At 38.0% G+C, this 19,912-nt stretch overlaps 1 protein-coding gene across 3 annotated transcripts in view; it reads right to left on the bottom strand.

Annotated features, from left to right (window-relative positions):
* znf385c (zinc finger protein 385C) overlaps positions 1–19,912 on the bottom strand; it is a 106,741-nt gene that overhangs the window by 5,550 nt on the left and 81,279 nt on the right. For all 3 annotated transcript variants that reach the window (XM_084124974.1, XM_084124975.1, XM_084124976.1), the window contains 5 exons: positions 19,531–19,673; positions 16,103–16,213; positions 11,312–11,540; positions 3,984–4,286; positions 2,288–2,475 (listed from right to left, as the gene is read on the bottom strand). In XM_084124974.1, coding sequence (XP_083981100.1) covers positions 2,288–2,475; positions 3,984–4,286; positions 11,312–11,540; positions 16,103–16,213; positions 19,531–19,673 — 974 coding nt within the window. The remainder of the gene's footprint in view (positions 1–2,287; positions 2,476–3,983; positions 4,287–11,311; positions 11,541–16,102; positions 16,214–19,530; positions 19,674–19,912) is intronic.

Raw genomic sequence — 19,912 nt, 5'->3', positions numbered from 1 at the left:
TGCTTTTAGCAATAAACAAAATAAGTGCAGCTTTTCCTATTTCCCTAAAAAAATCTTTAACTTTTTAGTACCTTTCACCTCTTTCCCTCCCCTCTTTCTTTTTCAACAGGCTTCATTTTGTTTACTTTACACTTCAGAGACGGCTTAAGGCAAGCGTGAAATACCATTAAATGTCATGTTCCTCAGGCCTGAGAGGACAACAGGCCATCAACAACACACACACTACACGTTAGGTTTTCGTATCTTTGTGGGGACTCTCCATAGACGTAATGATTTTTATACTGTACAAACTGTATAATCTATCCTCTACACTAACCCTACCCCTAAACCTACCCATCACAGAAAACTTTCTGCATTTTTACAGTTTCAAAAACATCACTTAGTATGATTTATAAGCCTTTTTCCTCATGGGAAAAAATAAATAAATAAATGTCCCCACAACATTGAAAAATTACTGGTATTACTATCCTTGTAGGGACACTTGGTCACAACAAAACACACACACACACACGCACACACACACACACACACCTCATTCATGACACACAAGCAGAAAATGTGTAAAGTGTTTCGTAAAAGCATCTTATGTAAGAATGGTTTATGAGATCCAGCATAAACCAGCATGAATTCCATGTTGGTCCAGGCTGATTCATGCTGGCTAGAGCTGGTATAGTGCTGGTCTAGCTGGTGGACCCAGGATGCAAAACATTATGTTAGTGACCAGCAATGCTGGATTTTTCAGCAGGTTGTATAAACACTACAGCAGAAGTAGTTTCTGATTAGCTCCACAATGTCAATATGACAAATTTGGTGCGTAGGAAAACTTCACAGACAAGGGGTGGGTTGCACCAATGAGGATTAATCTTACATCTGGATTAATTCTAGTAATTCTGTTGCACCAAACTTTAAACCTTGTTTAAAAATAAGCAGGTTTAATTTTAAACCATCATTTTGATCCTGGATTTAATTTATATTTAAGATAGATTAACTTTAATCCTGTTGCTCAGATGTAAATCTCAATTAGGTAACTATAAACTTACAGGTGAGGAGGTTTAAATAAAATAAAGTGCACCTACAATTAAAATATGTGGCTGATTGAACAAAGACAGAAAGAGTGTGTGTGTCGTCGGGTCTCAGAGAGGTGTTTATTGCAAATAAAAATGAAAAATAAAGCGCATTGAGTAGGCAGAGTGTGAGGGTCGTTACGCCTGCTATGGACTCCGTCGCTCATCTTGGTGCACCTCGGTGTCATACAAAGAAAAGAAGAGAGGAATATATTTAGCATTTAACGGCACCTCTCGTTTCTCAGGCCCGCTCCACGCGTGGCTGCTGGGCGGCACTCAAACGGACAGGACGGTGCTGTCAAGAGCAGAGAGTCACTCCGCCAATCATGCCAGGTTGTTTTGTCATACGTTATGCTGCCATATTACTCCATTAATTGATACTATAAATATATTTCCAGGCTTATGAAATCCGCATGCGCTGCCGCAATATTTCCATTGCCTGCTGCCTGAGTCTCTCTACGTAGCAGTTTATAAAGACAGCTGACATTCTACAAGTTTATTTCCTTTATAGGCAAGAGATATTATTGTCAGAGAAAGAGTTTCTGGTGGTCAATAAAGAAGGAAATGGAATATAAACATTGCTGCTGTTTAATTAGGTACAATGGCGAATCCATCATGATGGAGAAAATGTATCGTAAATGGAGGTTTTAATCGCAGGTTAGAATTCTAATCCCCGATTTGTTAATCTGTGTTTAAAATTAAGTGGAGCAACACAACTCGATTTAAAATTTAAAACCAAAATGCACTGGAAACCCAGATTAGATCGGTTACAATGACTTTATACTGAGGGTCTCGGACTGATTAGCATATTCCTGGTATACTGAAAATTCAACCTAGAAATCCAAACGAGACAATGAGGTGTGTGTAACTTGCAGAACAAGATACACCTTTAAATGTATTAGTTTATGTTTGAAACTCTAGTACAAGCTTTCCCTAACACAATTATACCAGGTAACAGACCTGGCTGAGGAGAGATGCGTTTCTTCTGAGAAACAGTGAACCTGCCAATAACGACAGGATAAACTATGTGTCTGTTAATGGTGTAGATGATCGCCAGCAGCTGTTCTGTCAACTTCTAGAAGAAAGTCATTTCTGACTGGATCAAATAGCAATCCTGCAATGTAGCTGCCTGATACTCAAAACACAGCTAGGTAGTTACATTATCCTTATAATAGAGAACACACAAAATGTGAACATGCATCTGTGTCCATTTGTTTTGTTACCTGGCTGAGTTGAGTCTCAGAGTTAACATGGATCTCGCAAACTTCACAGTAGAAGCTCTTGCTGGCCACGCCCACACTTCCCTTGCTGGCCAATCGCTTGCTTTTACATGAGGTGCGGGATGACATTGCCTTCCCTCGTCTTCGGGGCAACACACTCTGTCCATCCATCATTAGTTTATGCTTGGTGCCTGTGACATGTAGAAAGGTGAAGGAATTCACATGATGAAGGTTACTTGTTTATGCACAAATACACTCAATTTATGGGGTGAATTTATGGAATTATATTGAAAATGAAAATGTGTAAAACAATTTAGGTAAATGTTTGCAACAAATGTGTTGAATAAGTATGGAATAATGGTCTATAATTAATGATAATAATAATGTTTAATTTATATATCGCCTTCCGGAGCTCAAGGACACTTCACAAAGAGCAAAAACACAATCAGTAATTTCACATGAACAATAATAATAACATTTGCCCAGTCCAGAACAAGAGCTAACGCAGTTGCCTATAGCAGTAATATCAAATTGTGCAAACATTTAAATCCATGACAAAGAACCGTAACATCATGTAGACAATGTGGAAGGTAGACAGTATCAGCATATGAACACGATCTTGAAGCAAAAACACAATATGACTGCTAATGTTGGAAGAACACATTATGACTGATTATATTTGGCGAACAAATAGGTTTTGAGTTGTGATTTGAATTCATGGATTGAGGTACTTGTCCTAAATGTCAGAGGGAGTGAGTTCCATAGCTTAGGTGCCAGAACAGAAAAAGACCTGGCCACCCATTGATGATGATAGGCAAAATCTGGGGACACAGAGAAGTTCACACCCATCGAGAGGGAATATAGGGAGAAAGTAAGTCAGAAACATAAGAGGGAGCAAGACCATTGACTGACTTAAATGTAAGCAGAATAATTTTGTATATAATATGGGATGACACAGGTAGCCAGTGGAGGTTAGATAAGATGGAAGTAATATGAGCAGATTGTTTAGAGTAAGTTAATATTCTCGCAGCAGAACTTTGAATATATTGCAAGTGGGTGAGTGTGCTGGTAGCCCAAAAAAAAGAGTGTTACAGTAGTCAATGTGAGATGTAATAAATGCATGTTCTAATGATTCAGCATCTTTTGAGCTGACGTAGGGATGAAGTTGGGCGATACGGCGAAGTTGGAAGAAAGCTGCTTTGGAGAGTTAGCTGATATAGGCATCTAGGGTCATACCCAAGTTTCTGACTGTGTCAGATGGAAAAAATTTATGTAGCATCAAGGTCAAAGCTAGGAACATTGGTTATATTTTTGTTTAGTAATTAAGATCTCAGGTAATTCACTTATGGGGTTGATGTAGGGGTTTACAAACAAAAAATAAGTAAATACACAAACATTAAAAAGTTTGGGGTCAGTAAGACTTTTCAATGTTTTTCAAAGTCTCTTATGCTCACAAAGGTTGCATTTATTTTAATACATTTTAAAATGTAATTTATTCCTGTGATGCAAAGCTGAATTTTCAGCATCATTACTCCAGTGTCACATGATCTTTCAGAAATCATTCTAATATGATGATTTGACATCATAACATTATATGTCTTTACTGTCACTTTTGAACAATTTAATACATCCTTGCTGAAAATCTTACTGACCCCAGTAGTGGAAACAGTAGTGGAAATAAATAAATAAAGGTATGCACCACTATTGTGAGCTTCCATCTGATTGGTAGAGTTGACTGTGACTTTGCAGATGGGGCAATGCAGATGTTGTTTGGCCGTTTTTTTGGGGTCTTTCTCTGCCGGTGTGTCCCCTGTAGGGCTGTCCTGCTGAGCGCCTGTCTCACTGGTGGCACCGGCAGGATCCAGCAGACCGTCTGGGTGCTGGGAGTGAGGGGAGGAGACAGACAGGTCCGCAGACGACACCTCTGATATAGGAGTCAGGACCACTGAACTAGATTGAGGATCATCCACCCTGGCAACAGGGTCTGGGTCACAGATTGCAGCTAAAGAGAGAGAGAGAAAGAACGTCAGACTGCTGTTCCCCTTCACATATAATTGTACATAATTGTAGGAGCGTTTCTGGATAAATGAATTTTATTCTTTTAAAGTTTTTGGTTTTAAAGAGACAATTGACCCACATAACTGCATAAAAATTATGTCATCCTTTACCCACGTTGTTCCAATCCTGTACGACTTAATTTCATTTGTGGAACAGAAAACATATTTTCGATATAATGAAAGTAACTGTGAACTGGGGCTGTCAAGCTACAAAATGACAAAAAAACACAAGTCCAAACATGCATATTATATTATATTATGTTATATTATATTATATTATATTATATTATATTATATTATATTATATTATATTATGTTATATTATATTATATTATATTATATTATATTAGTCATACAACAGCTCAAGGTTGAATCAATCTGATTCGAAAATGAATCATTCAGACCGATTTTGTGAACGAGAGCAAGCATTTCATTAAAAAGAGGAACTCAAAAAAAACTTCACAAATGGGATATGGTTACATCAATACATCAACATGAACTATTATTTTCAGTTGGTAATTAATACTTTTTTTATGGCTTTAGATTACTTGAAAAATAGCGTACATCATATGGACCAGTTTTGTGGTACTTTTTTCATTTTTATTTCACCTTCATTTTTTTTGTGTGAACTCTCCCTTTAAGAGTTTTAAAAAGCCTGTACAACCAATGAACTTCTATAATGAGATGAATGTGAATACTGAAACGGTAGCTCTCTGCAGGTATTTTAGACCACCATGATTTGAAATGTGTAACAAACAGGCAGACATAAAGAAAGCTCCACAACAGACCATTTGGGAGACATCTGTAAACTAGATGTTGTGTGTATGTGTGTTATTTTACATATTAGCTGAAAATCTATATAACAATCAGTAAGTGCAGGCAGTAAGCCAGCGGCAGAGCACCACTATTCAGCATAAAAATATCCTTTCCGCCCAAACATCTGAATGTCTGCGAGCTGTAATTTAGCTGTGGGCTAGTATCCAAATCGGCAAAAATGTGCAGCACACAGGAACACAAACATAAATACAGACACTTTCAGACAGACTGTTTTCGGCCATGCAACATTACTGAGGCTGAGCTTTTATAGACCGGTGCTCATGTGTTGAACTTCAGAGTACTTTATTTAAGTCTGCCTTTGAAAATCCAGTGTCATGTCCTTCTATTTGATCTGTTCTGTTGAAAAATAAGATAAGGGCCATAGCAGCCTGTGCAGTGAGACATCAAATGAGGTGCTCTCACAGTTTCACTAAGCACACAGAACCATTTTTTAACCCTTCTATTGACATATATAAACCAATAATATAGGGCTACCCCCGACTAAAGATTTTTCTAGTCAACTAGTAGTCATTATTTGACTAATCGCATGTTTATGATATAATATATATATCATTTAATTACTCAAATCTATAGCTGGGGAATAGTACATGTAAAATTGCTAACATTGATCTACAATGCAGAGAAATAATATTGAGCCTTGAGCCAAACCATAATATTGAGCCTTTAAAATATAAATTACGCGCTCAAGCGTGTGTTGGCTGCAAAGATGTAGTTGACAATGCTGACTCATCATCTCTGCAATATAGTGGACGCGCCTATGTAGAGAAATGCAAGTTTAATTCATATTACAGTGAATATTTGTTTTTGATTTGAATTGGTTAATTTAAAAGTAGACATTTCAATATGTGTATAGACATATTTCTCATGTCTGTGAGGCAAGTATACATTGAGTTTCTGTTCACTTTTGTGACACTCTTAAGACACTACAAGGAGACAGAGACGGCAGAAAGTGCACCCTATTTGTTTTCTTTACTTTACAGCACAGAGTTTTGTTATTGTGAGTGTACACAATAAAAGTAAACCCTTTCTAATGATTTCTTACTCTTATCTGTATGACCAAAATTGATATTTTAAGTTATTTCCGCTGTAACAAGAAAAAAATGCAAAGGATCGCACCAGCACATCCGGGTTAGTCCACACGAACACTTGGATATGCGCCAATAATAGCGCACATTGACGTTAAAGCGAGCGGCCGTGTAAAGTGGCAAACGTTAGGCTACTACTTATGAGAGGTGAACGTTTGGATTTCCTGCCCAACATAATGCAATTACCACATGGACCAGCCTTGTTACGATCTGTCCGTCACGGACTGCAGGACTTTTTTCTGTGACTAACTGACTAATTAAAATTTGGTCGACTAAAATCTTCTCAATGACTAATGTTTGGTCGACTATTAGGAGGAAGTCCTACAATAATATACAATAATAATACCACAGTTTTGGAACTGGAACCAGATTTTGTGACCATCTTAACAAACATAATACAATTGTTTACTAGAAATAACTATTTAAAAAACCTAAGGAAGGAATTATGGCTCAAATTTGACCCATATTTGAAGAACCATTGATTGCCATTTAACTTTGGTCTTCCAGGATGTTATGCAGCTTTAAATATTGTGGTAACACTTTACAATAAGGTTTCATTAGTTTAACTACTTTAGTTAACATGAACTAACAATGAACAATACCTCTACAGCATTTATTAATCTTTAGTTAACATTAAATAATGCACTGTGAACTAACATGAACAAATAATGAACAACTCTATTTTTATTAACTAAACATTAATAAATACAGTAACAAATGTATTGCTCATTGTTATTTCATGTTAGTTAATACATTTACTAATGTTAATGAATGAGATCTTATTGTAAAGTGTTACCATTATTGTTTTTGTAAATTCACATTTGCAAAAATGTTGCCTGTGACAACTGTCCTCTTTACAAATTATCGTACTCTACAAATATTCAATTAAAAAAAAATTTGTTGCTTTGGATAAAAGCTTCTGTCGAATGCAGAAATGTAAATTGCCAATTAGGCAGAGGCCTGCATGGGCAGGATATGACACGCTTTCATCCTCAAATAAAAAGGTAAAAGAAAATATGACCAAGACTACATTAAACACAGGCTGAAGGGAGGAACAACATGGTTTGTGCTGATCACAATGTGTTTTCTGAAGTGAATTATTGGCTATTGGTAGCATGATACATACCATAGAAAATCATGAGACATTTAAAAACCAAACACTAAAACTAAAAACTAAAAACAAACAAAAAAACAAGCCTGTTGAGTTTTTATTTAGGTTTCATTCAACAAACATTTTTTTATATGGAAACCTGAAAATCTGGGTACTGAAGCAAAACCACAGAACAAAATGATGATAAATAACACATGCACTATAGCCATTCCAGATGCCAGTAACGTCTGTGTGACAGCCTTGTCATAAAACCAACAACACCTCCCCTAGCAGGACTGCCTCCTACATGACATGACATGTACAGTAATAGGTGTTTGTGAATTTATGACCCATCAGAGAGTGCAGCACTGACCTTTACACTCACTGTAGGAGTCCTAATGCCTTAGTTTTGCTGTGTAATTTAACACAGGATTTAAACACGTGAAAACAGGTATGTGTGAGAAGTGGCCCATAAGGCCTTTTTTATCACACTCTGTTGCATTTTTGATATGTGCACAGATCTGTTGAATTCTCCCATCTGGGGAATCAGATAGACTGATCCTTCTGTGTCTCATTGAGATTTAGATTATACCAATTCCCCTAAAAGGAGGTTCCTGAGGGGGTTGCAGAGGAAGAATGTGAGGAAAACAGAGCAGGGAATGGAAGGTTGTGTGTGAGCACGTGTGTGTGGGAGTTTTGCCTTTACACCTGAAAAATGTGCGAAAGTTAATGAAATGGAGAGAATTGCCTTGGGTAACACTCTGTGCCCATCTCTCTTTGGAGTGTGTGTGTGTCTTGCAGTGGGGCTTGTACAAATGATCTTCAAAGACTAATGTGATCTGAGTCACTCTTTTTAAATCTTTTCCGTTTTGGACATCTCCATCTTCGCAAAGAGATGTGCAACATGAAACAGACGGGGACAGATGTGGAAGAATGGAGTGACGGATAGCGAAGAGAACAGGATAGAGCATGATGACTATATTTAACTCTCTCTTTGTAAAAAACAAAACAACAAATTCAGAAAATGTAAAATACTGCGCTTGTTCATTCTACATCAGGAAGCTAATGATGAAAACGATCTGTGAAATCTGACAGAGAGAGCATTCAAAGAGTTTCAACGGCGGCTATAAAATGGACCCCTTCTTCTAGAAATTTCCAGAACCCCCCTCCCATCCTCCCTTTCCATTTCCAGCATCTCATGGCTGTTAATAACAGCTGACATGCTTGTAGAGTTGTGATTGGCCCCTGCAGCTGCGAGCTTAATGATGGAACACTGCTAATTTCATCAGGCAATCAGCTCAATTTGTGTGTGTCTGTGTGTGTGCGCGCGTTAGCATAAGAGCATTTCAAAATCCACTGAATGATTAGCTCTCGTATATGTGAATGTGAGTGAGACGACACTGGGTTTGAGAGTTTGCTATCTGTTAAATGAGAGCGTTAACCCATCAGTGAGCAAAATTAAACATTGCAACTGACTGATGCACATATGCTGATGTAGGGATGGGTCACAAAACAAAGTTTATCTACATGTTTTTCATAATACAAAATAATGGAACTATGGAACAGTCAGAATATTTAAATTCACCATATAGAAATAAGGTTGTTGAAATTTTGTTTTCTGCAGATGTTACTGTTTTTAATAAGGAACATAAATTGACATCTGCATCCTAACACAAGCCACTGCTCCTGTGAACTCAAGCTACTGTCAAATGTACATTTCTAAGAGACAAAACATGTAATATTATTAATATTGCAGCCTGCACTGCAAACTGTGCTGAAGATCCGTGCCATCAAAGTCAGGAAACACAAACTATCACCCATTAGAACATGCAGAAACTAATACATTTTTCATTTTGTAATGGAAAAATGACTGGGAAAGTGTAAAGAATTAAAAAAGTGTTTGTCGTGTTCTGACAATAAAGAGTAGTTTAAAACCACAATTAACGGTTTGGTCTCTACAACTTTCACTTAGGAGCAAAAATATATCTTTAAACTTGAAAGAAATAAAGATTTGACATTTATCGTGATAATTATCGATATCAACCGACATGAAAAATGTTATCGTGATAATTTTTTGGGCCATATAAATTTGGGCCACGTTTTTTACTTTCTGAAGATCACAGATAATCCACCAGGGGGCAGAAGACATGTAGTATTTTATACAAAAGGACGTATTGATGTAGAAGCCTTAAAAAAGCCACATAGCAAATATAATACAATGGCATTATAGGGTTAACTAGCATGCTAACAGTGTCCCTCCACATGCATTAAGACACGGTGTCAAGTTAACAGTTGTCCAACTTATTAAAAAAACGCATCTTTAGACCCATGCATTCTGTTTTGCAATGCTATAAGTGTGCCTTTGGTAATTACACCCTAAAAAAGGCTTAGTTTGAGGACAGGTGAACCTGAATATATTTCTTTTACGACAGATTAGACATTTGGGCAAACCAGCCCAGCCAGTACATTTTAGAAATATGTATTTCATGCTCATTGCTAGTATGAGGAGTGTGTTGGCATGTGCATGAGAGCTAATCCAAACACAAAGGCTCTTAGACAAAAATGCAACGGCTAATCTTCTCATTTTCCATCTCTGTAGCTCTTTTAAACTCTCTCTCTCGCTCTCTCTGTTCTCTCTCATCTACTCTCCATTTTTCTTCCTCTCTGATTGTACGCGCCCTCTCACCGTTGTTCGCCATGAATGGGGCCGAATATTAAAATGTGATTTGATGAGCTTGGTGTTCTTGTTCTCTATCTTTTTGCCCTCCACTTTCATGTGCTTTCTCTCTCTCTTTTTCGCTTGCTTTTCCCACACTCACGGTCTTGTTGCAGAAAGATGTGGAGTTTCAAACTCTCTCTCTTTTTCTTTATCGTATCCCTTGGGCCCATATTCGGTTTGCTTTTCAAATCATATTCTATAGAGTTTGGGCAGAGGAGAAGAAGAAAAAGTTTAAAAGGGATGAAAAGGTAGATATTACTGGAGAGGGATAGCTCAAAGCTCTCTGTCGGCTTGTTGTTCTGCTCTCTGTCACAGTACTTCCTCATGACAAGAGATGAGGCAAGTCCTTCAGTAAGACATGAAATCCCCTCAATCCACAGGATAGATCATGAAGAGCAGGACTGGAGGATATTCACAGCAGTGAAAGAACTACAGGCAAGCTAATGCATGGTTTTTCTAAAACGCATATTAAAATAAAATGACAAAAGTCAAAATTTCTCCAGACACTTAGTCTCACAATAACACTTATTATAGATCTAGCCCAGATTTTCACTCTCTGCATTTTATTTGGGCCTTTTCAACAAGTCTTTTAACGACTGTTAATCAATAGCTTAATATATAATACTATATTAAAAAAAATGCAATATATTTTATTTAATATACAAGAACAATTTTCATACAATTTCCAACACTGATAATAATAAGAAATGTTTCTTTAGCAGAAAATCATTGAAATAGAATGATTTCTGAAGAATCATGTGACACTGAAGACTGGAGTAATGATGCTGAAAATTCATCTTTGCCATCACAGGAATAAACTACACTTTAAAATATACACTTGTTTTAAATTGTAATATTTCACAATATTATTGTTTTTACTGTATTTTTGATCAAATAAATGCAGACTGTGTGAGAAAAACACTTACTGCTCCCAAACTTTTGAATGGTAATATAAATATAATTTATTTACTCATGTTTTCCAATAAATTACAAATAAGCCTGCAGTGCTTTCTCATGGGCGTTTATACGCAGACACATGCAGCCTATAATAATCACCCCAAGTCCCATCCAACAATATTTTAAGCCCAATATTCTCTGATTCTCTATGCACTCTGAAAGATATCTAATCACAGAAGTTAAATGCTTCCTGTAACACATTTTATGAACGCATCAGGGCACGTTTTTATGCAGTAATGAAAATGCCCACTCACATAGCTAATCGTCAGTGAGTTCACTTACTTCCCTCCACGGCGGTGTCATCCAGCAGAGCAGGAAGAGGATCCGGAGCGCTCATTTTTACTCTGTTGCCGTCTCTCTCCCTGTCCCTCTCTCTCTCCTTCTCTCTGTCTCTGTCTCGGTTGTGATGCGCGTTGTCGAGTTGTCGTCTCTGCTGTTTGTTCTTCTGAGCCTCTAATGCCTTCAGCTTACGAGCATGTTTATGGCCTTTATAATGAGCCTCAGCCTGATTCTAGAGAAAGACAGATAGAGAGAGAGATAGAGTAAAACCTCTCACATTTACAGAAACATGCAGGCATACACACTACCAGTCTACCACTACATTTGAATTTCCTTACAACACTAACATTTAATTAGATATGAAACGAATTATTATCAAATTTGATTAATTTGGAGCTGAGCATACATGAGAAATTAAAAACATCAAAGGATGCACATCAAAAAGTTCAAAGTGTGCAGAACTGTTATTATGGCTAAAAGCAAAACATTTTTAATTTGTTAAAGTCACCATGAATGTTTTAATGGAATGTTGCAGTATTTATTATAAATGATTTATCCATGAATCATTTTTTTTTTTTAATTCATGTGCTCTCAGAACATTTAATCAAAATAACTTCCCCCCTCTCTTGCAAAGTCATCTCTTCTGGCGAAAAGGCGGGACAACCTGTCACTCATATGAGATCACAGCAATAGCAACCGTCCATTCAATTCCTGACGGACAAAATCAAGTGCCGCCCCACATTTTTTCTTGTTCAAGAAGCCAATCCACTCGGATATACACTGATGAGTTAAAACATTATTCTGTGCTTTCACTTTCCTTAAATCCCTCCCTATTCTAGCTTATGATACTCTAAGCAATGTCTGAAACTTTGTATTTTGAGCACTTCTTGTGTTTGTTTGCCACTTCATGATGAATCACTTGCTGTACGTCTGCAAAATTAATACATGTAAAATGAATAATAAAAAATTGCAGGTGGGTCCAACTGGCAGCACATGCATATGCACAAAAACACATAAACATAATGCACATAAACACACACATACACACACACACACACACACACACACACACACACACACACACACACACACACACACACACACAGTAAGAACAGACAGTCTGCATGAGGGTGATAAGAGTAAATGACCAGCAGAAGGCCTGAATTACAATTGCAGGTGTCAAATGGAATACACTATAATTACACTGTTGATAAAGTAGTGTATGAGTGTGAAAGATAGTGAGAGGCATTGTTATGTATTTAAAGACACACACACACACACACACACACACACGTTGGCTAGTATTCTGTTTCAACACTACACCACTTCAAGCTAAAGAGTGAATGTTTCTAGACTTCAGCAATCATCTAGAGCTGTAATCCAGATTCCTGCTGAAATGTACTGTAATAATTCAGCATGTAATTAAAGTGAACATGAGCAGTTGACATGCTGAGCTGTGATTCCCTTATTGCATACTGAATCATTTTACAAATCGATTTGATTTTTGACACCAATACTGTTTAAAAAGCATAGAAATAACATTTCAGATTGTGAATGGAATGACAGTTGGTTAAAGTTTTTCAAATTGGAAATCAAAGCTGACACCCAGTTCATCAAGCAAATCTCGGGCTAATATCAGTGCAGAAATGAGTCTGTGGGCCCAGAGGGAGTAATCAACCCGCTCAAATCCTCTTAAGTACTTAGCAGATGACCCTCATCCGGGGAGGGGGGGGGGGGGACAACACTGTCTTTGAACAGATGAGGAGGCGGGATGTTTATACACACCCCTATATACAGTAGTTATACAGTTTGGTGCCAGGAAGATTTTTCTAAACGAATACATTTATTCAGCATGGACACTGCTAAGGCAAATGCTACCCAAGTATTTGAAGGTTGAGTATCGAGCTCATTGGCTACTGATACAGCAGGAACCAATCAGCTGTGCCCTATAGATAACAATGTGATTATGAACAAGTGAGTAAAAGGACCTATTAGCCTGCACCATCTAGAGTTTCATGCCAGAACGTTACAAAAGATTTATTTTTCAAATAAATGCTGTTCTTTTGAACTTTTTTTATTCATCAAAAAATTCTGAAAAAAAGTCTCACGATATCCACAGAAATATTAAGGCGCACAAATGTTTTCAACATTGGTTATGAGAAATGTTTCTTGAGCAGAAAATCAGCATATTAAAATGATCTGTGAGGTATAATAAATCAAATCTGTAGAGAATGGCAAAACTCAAGAGAGAAAGAGGAGACAAGAAGAAACAGAGAGACAGGCTAACAGAGAAACTAAAGCAGAGAAAGACAGAGAGGTGGAGTGTTGCATGGTGAACCACAAGCAGTGGGAAACTAATGAGCAACTGATAGAGTTTCAGACGTCTAACTGAGCAAACGCTGTTGGGTTTCTCTCTCAGAATATATCTGGGCTAAAAATGCCCATATAGCAGTGAAAACTGAACAACAGAACCAAAAATGACGTCCTTAATCTATAGTTTTTCCACAGCTCATCAGGAACATACAAATACACAATTTTTAGGTGCACAGGTTCGTTTTCATGACTAAAATACTTATGTGAACCACATGTTTCAATTAAAAAAAGTGTTCTGATTCTTACTCATGCGAGACACTGGTGATTAGCCAGGTACAAATGTTGAACATTAACAGTAATAATTTTATACTCTTCTATTCTTCTATATCATTCAATATTCTATATAATAATAATACTGTTATTTTCAGATTTAGCAAACTTACGGAGACATTTTCTTCTGTTATTCTATATATATATATATATTATTGCTGATTGATTATTGCTGCTGCAGAGAAAGTATGACCTTGCTACTGCTAATAGATACACAGACACGCTGCTGTGAGCATGAAAGAGATGCTGCTGCATAAATAGACACACAGAAATCCCCCAACAAAGCAGGAATGTGTGTGTGTGTGTGTGTGTGTGCTTGTTTTTCGATCCCAGTGGGGACCTGAATGCACACTGACTCATGGGGACTTGTGTCACTGTGGGACCTAAATTGAGGTCCCCATGAGGAAACAAGCTTGTAAATCATACAGAATTAGTTTTTGGTTTTTTTTAAATATAAAAATGCAGAAGGTTTTGTGTGATGGGTAGGTTTAGGGGTAGGGTTTGTGTAAGGGGAGAGAATATACAGTTTGTACACTATAAAAACCATTACATCTATGGCGAGTCCCCACAAAGATCCAGACGTGTGTGTGTGTGTGTGTCACAAACTACTCTGAAATGATGGGCACTCAACCTGGCGGATGTGTGTCCTGGAAGCTATTTGGTCAATAGAACATTCCAACCACACTACATTACACAATTGTAAAATTGCTGTGGAAAAAACATAGTGTCTTTCAGCTTTATCACAGGTTTTGAATGCTAAATATTAAATAGTAATTTTACACATTAGCTAGGCCTATATAAATATATAAATAAATAAAACACTGACACTCTTGCATGAGCAACACTGACATAACAGTTCCCCCAAAAATGAAAATACGGTCATCACAATTCTTGCAAACCAGCCTGAAACCGATCAAGTGTCGCTCAAAGGCTGACAGACACTATAAGTGAGTGGGACATAATTGTTTATGACAACACAAGCAGCATGAATCTGGCAATGGAGATAAGAATGCTTTCATTTCTCATGCACATCATCTCATCTGCACGGATCTTCTCTCCTCTCACACATGGCTGTCCAACGCAGCACTAGACTTGCCAGAAACAAAAAGGCAGTTAAAGCTGCACTACACTGTTGAGTCCTCTACAAAAAGACAATCTAAACCCATATGATTTTTTGTTTGCTGTGGAACACACGAAAAGATGAGGGGCTGTTTCCTCGTCAAAAAAGGTATAAACAATAACCATGAAAGTAGTTCTTATGACACACATTACATGTCAAGTTTTCCTAACGATAGCTTTGTTTGAGGAACAGGCTGAAATTTTAGTCATTGTGCAATATTAATCTGAACCTCTGAAATTTTAAAATGGTTCTTGTGTGCTGCAACCATATGTGAATGAGATTTGAGAGCTGTGGCAGAGGGGAAGATTTTCAGTGAATGACCTACATTTTAGTCAGTTCTTCACACAAAGCTTTTATACGACTCAAAATATAGAGTCATATGACACACTTTTATGGGGCTATTTGGTGCTTGACAGCTGTGATCACCATGACATTTTGTTGTATGAAAAAAGAGAAAATTTTGGACAAATAACATCATACAACTTTTGAACAACATGACCGAAAATAATGACAGAATTTTCATTTTTGATGAAGATATGATTTCAATCAAATATTTGAATGAAAATTCCTGTCCTTGATTCCTGACCAATTTTATATAAGCAATAAGAGACTCAAGGCTGTGGTATACTGTATTCAATATACAGTAACACCTTATATTGCTTAATAGGATTTGGTTACAGTTAGTCTGCAGTAATTATAATAATACAATAGAAGTCAATGGAAGTACCATTTAACTGTGTGTGTGTGTGTGTGTGTGTGTGTGTGAGAGAGAGAGAGAGAGAGAGAGAGAGAGAAAGAGAGAGAGATGTTAAAGAGACTGTGATAGTTTCACATTATCAAAGACAAAATGAGAAGACCAAAGAGAGATAAAAAAAATTCCAGAAAGAAAGAAAGAAAGAAAGAAAGAGAGAAAGAACAAAACAAAGGAAAAATGCTGTAAGGTATGAAACAGCTTTTACCCGTCCAGCGTGATGTTCACTGTCTGTCATCACAACTGCGGAGGGTAAAACACACACACACTACACACTAACCGTGGAGTTGAAGCGCAGGTGGCAGATATTGCATGAGATGACCTGTTTTTTCTTCAGAGACTGAGGAACACCAAACGTATGGTTTATCACGGCCTTCTGCACGGGGTCCATCTGAGGGAAGGGTGAGAAAATTATGTTAAAATGGACTGCGAAAAATAATTATTTGTACAAATCAGTTACTTCCAATCAGCAGACTCTCTCTCCGGTCATTCAAACACATTCCTTCCATCCCAGCGGCCCTTGGAGCGACCCTGAACCTGACGCCCGGGGCCGAGGGACTTTCCCCTGACACTCCTCGTCCTCGCCCTGGGAATATACACCACATCACAGTGACTCTGCAGCTGGTCGCACGTCTATTTGTTTTAGAGCCTCGAGAATGTTCTCGTTGTTCATCCGCAGTCATCCCTGACCGGCTGGGACGCTGCCAGGTCAATGTGTGTGTGTGTCAGTGAGTGTGTGTGTGTCTGATGAAGCCTATTGTCGACTCTGAGTACTGGAGAGGGTCAGAAGATAAGCATGATACTACTGCAGGAATGAAGGAGATGAGATGAGAAAGATGAGGGAAGAGAGGATGATGAGCAGAGCGGAAGACAAAATCAGCAGTAAAAAATAAAATGAGATGAGAACAGATCACACAAAACAGGAAGAAAATACATGAGATGAGCAGATGAATCAAGACAAAAGATGCAATAAAGAGATGACAAATAAGATGAGAAGAGCAGAGCGAAGTCACGGGACGTGCTCATGAAGCTAGTCACACTTGAGTAGAGTAGAGCCCCTTTTTTGTCGACAACAAGTGATACGGTTGACAGAATGGCTAACGCTGTAGCACCCTTTGAGGACATTCTTAAAACTGAGTTGACAGCGATGCGGAGTGAATTTGCCTCTCACATGTCAGCTGTCCAGATGCTCGAAACTCGATCTTCTTACAGGTGAGAAGTGCGTTTGCACCAGTTCCGAGGGAAATGAGGGAAGCTGGCATCCAGAATTTCCTTCTTTATCCTGCAATGCTGAATTTCATTCTCAGCCAAGGCGAACCAAAAATGCTGTACTCCCCAGAGGAAGCAAGACACTTTCTCATTTACCATTTAGCCTCTAACCCCCAGTGAACTTCAGCTGGACATTTGCTGTCTTGGAAAATTGGTCTCTTCTCCCTACCACTTTTCATGCTCGTATATCGGTGATTATCGGTATATCTACAGTTTATCCCTATAAACTGAAACATCTTGTTCTTTCGGGGGTTCCATTGAGGCAGAGTAAATCTCAGTTTGTACCTATTGTAACTCATCTCCTCTTCACTTGGAGGGAAGCCGAAAAGCAAACACAACAAGTTACAATCTGGCATAGATATTCGCCAATTTTCCATAATGATATGGGTCTAAAAGCACAATATAATTACATATTTTTTTCATGTATTTGCACATTAGGTTGGCCCTTCGGGCATATGTGGTGCCTTTGGATTGCCATTTACCCATTCACCCTTTGCGCAAACTAATCCTTCCCTCTGAGAACTCTCCCTCTTCTGTTTCGGTTATTTATCTGCATCTTCTTGAGCATTCATACAAACCCTTATGTATTAAAACTGTTTGGGCCAAGGATCTTAATGAGGATGTGCATGTTTTATTTTCAGATCAGGTATGGAGGATGTTTAAGCTGTCTTCAAAGAACCCCAATCATCAAATGATACACTGGAAATTACTACATAGGGATTACTTGACTCCAATGAAACGTTTCTATATGAATCTATCCTCCTCTCCTAAGTGTAATCTTTGTTCCCAAGGTTCTCTAGGCACGTACTTGCACTTCTTTTGGGATTGTCCCTCTCTCTCACCTTTTTGGACCCAGCTCTCACAGGACTTATCATATCTGTTGGACGTTGGTATATGTTTGAACCCACGGCACTTTTTTTTATGATTTTTGGGAACTTACCTTATCCATTCAACAAAGATATTTACTGTTAGCCGACAGCGGCAACAAAAATGCTAGTCAACCGCTGGAATCCTGCTCACACAATGGACAGACGAACATAGACAGTGTCTTTGTTGGACATTATATCCATAGAACTCACAACTGCATGGATCCAATGTTAAGACTGTGAAACTTTTTTTTGTTTTAATAATGTCTACATTCTGTGTTTTTATTTTATTTCTATATTCTCAAAGTCTACCGGGGGGGTGGGGGTGGGGGGGGGGTAGACTTTGAGAATATAGAAATAAAATAAAAACACAGAATGTAGACATAATTAAAACAAAAAAAAGTTTCACAGTCTTAACATTGGACCCAGTGTTGGGTGTTGTTTGGGTGTTGTAGGTTTGTATAGTTGCTTTTTGCTTTTGCTCTTGGCCTATATATAAAAAAAGAAAACTCAATAAACAGTTGTTAAAAAAACGAGAAGAGCAGAGCAAAGATGAGATGAGAAGAAACAAAAAAGAGAAGAGACAAGAAGACCCTAGAAGATAAGAGAGGATATGACAAGAGATAAAAAGACGAGACAAGATGAGACGAGAAGTGGAGCAGTAATATCAAGAGAAGTGTAGCAAGAGACGAAAAAAGACGAAGAAGGTGAGATGAGATAAGATGAGAAGCAAAGTAGCAAAAAGAGAAGAGAAGAGAGGAGAGGAGAAAAGAAGTGAAGAGAAGAGGGAATAATTAGAAGATGAAACAAGACACAACACATCATGATATGAAAAGTAAAGAGACAATAAGGAGACAATATGAGATGAGAAAACAAATCAGCTGAAAAGAGTAAAGAAGAGAAAAACCTAGCAGAGGAGAGCAGAAGAGCAAAATCAAGGCAGAGAAGAGATGAGAATACTAAAGGAGCAGTAAAGAGAAGAGTAGAGGAGCAGGAAGGAAAGCAGTGGAGCTTAAGAGAGGAGAGAGGTCACTGACAGCTACTTTGCTGTAGAGACAGGTGCATTTATCACTCTAGTACACACACACACACACACACACAGAGCGGGAACCAGCACCGGACTATATATTAACAAACGCATGTATCTTATAAAGACGTGCCATTGGTGTCTAAGATATATTATTTTGAGTCGACCTACAGTGTACACATGGAGAGTGTGTAAATGTATGAGTGTGTGTCCAGAATGCAGATATCAGAAGAAAGAGAACCCTGTTACACACACACACTGCCTCCAAAACGGTTCACAGAGAGTCTGAAACTAAATCTAGATCCTAATCTGAGTTGCTGCTCGAGTCTAAAATCTAAAATTACTATCTTATACAATACTCCTCTGTTTAGCGGGCCTTTTTACAAAGATTCTGCACTTTTAAAAATACCCTGCAGCCTGCTGAATCGTTCCTGACATTTAGAGCTGACAATTGGGCCTTTAAAATGTTCTGAGTTAACTTTAAATGATGACACATCTGGGAAGGTGAGGTTTAGAAAATAAAACCGAGAGTGTTGATTAACTCACGGTGTTGAAGTTGGGGAACAGGCTGAGGGGAGAGGAGCCACTGAGCCGGAAGGGCAGGAAGTGTTTCAGGTCCAGAGGGGTCTGCAGCGGGCGACCCTGCACCTGTAATGAGGCCAGCAGGGGGCTCCCCTGAGCAGTTGTACCTGAGAAGAGCAAAGACAACAACTAACACATATTAGAGAAAATCACCAATGTTCAGGCCAGTATTTAAATCAAGCAATTAGTGCACAAACACCATGATCCATGAAGAGAGGGGATACTTAGGCTCACAGTTCAGTAAACCAGAATCAAATGAGTTTCAACTTATCATTATAATGACACAAAAACACAGTGACTGATCTGATCTGATCAGGATTATTGGTTGACCTATTCAGTATTAAGT

Source organism: Abramis brama, assembly GCF_963993115.1.
Source record: "Abramis brama genome assembly, chromosome: 1".
Classification (NCBI taxonomy): domain Eukaryota; kingdom Metazoa; phylum Chordata; class Actinopteri; order Cypriniformes; family Leuciscidae; genus Abramis; species Abramis brama.
The sequence above is the reverse complement of the archived record's forward strand: the minus strand, read 5'-3'. Positions and strand labels throughout refer to the sequence as shown.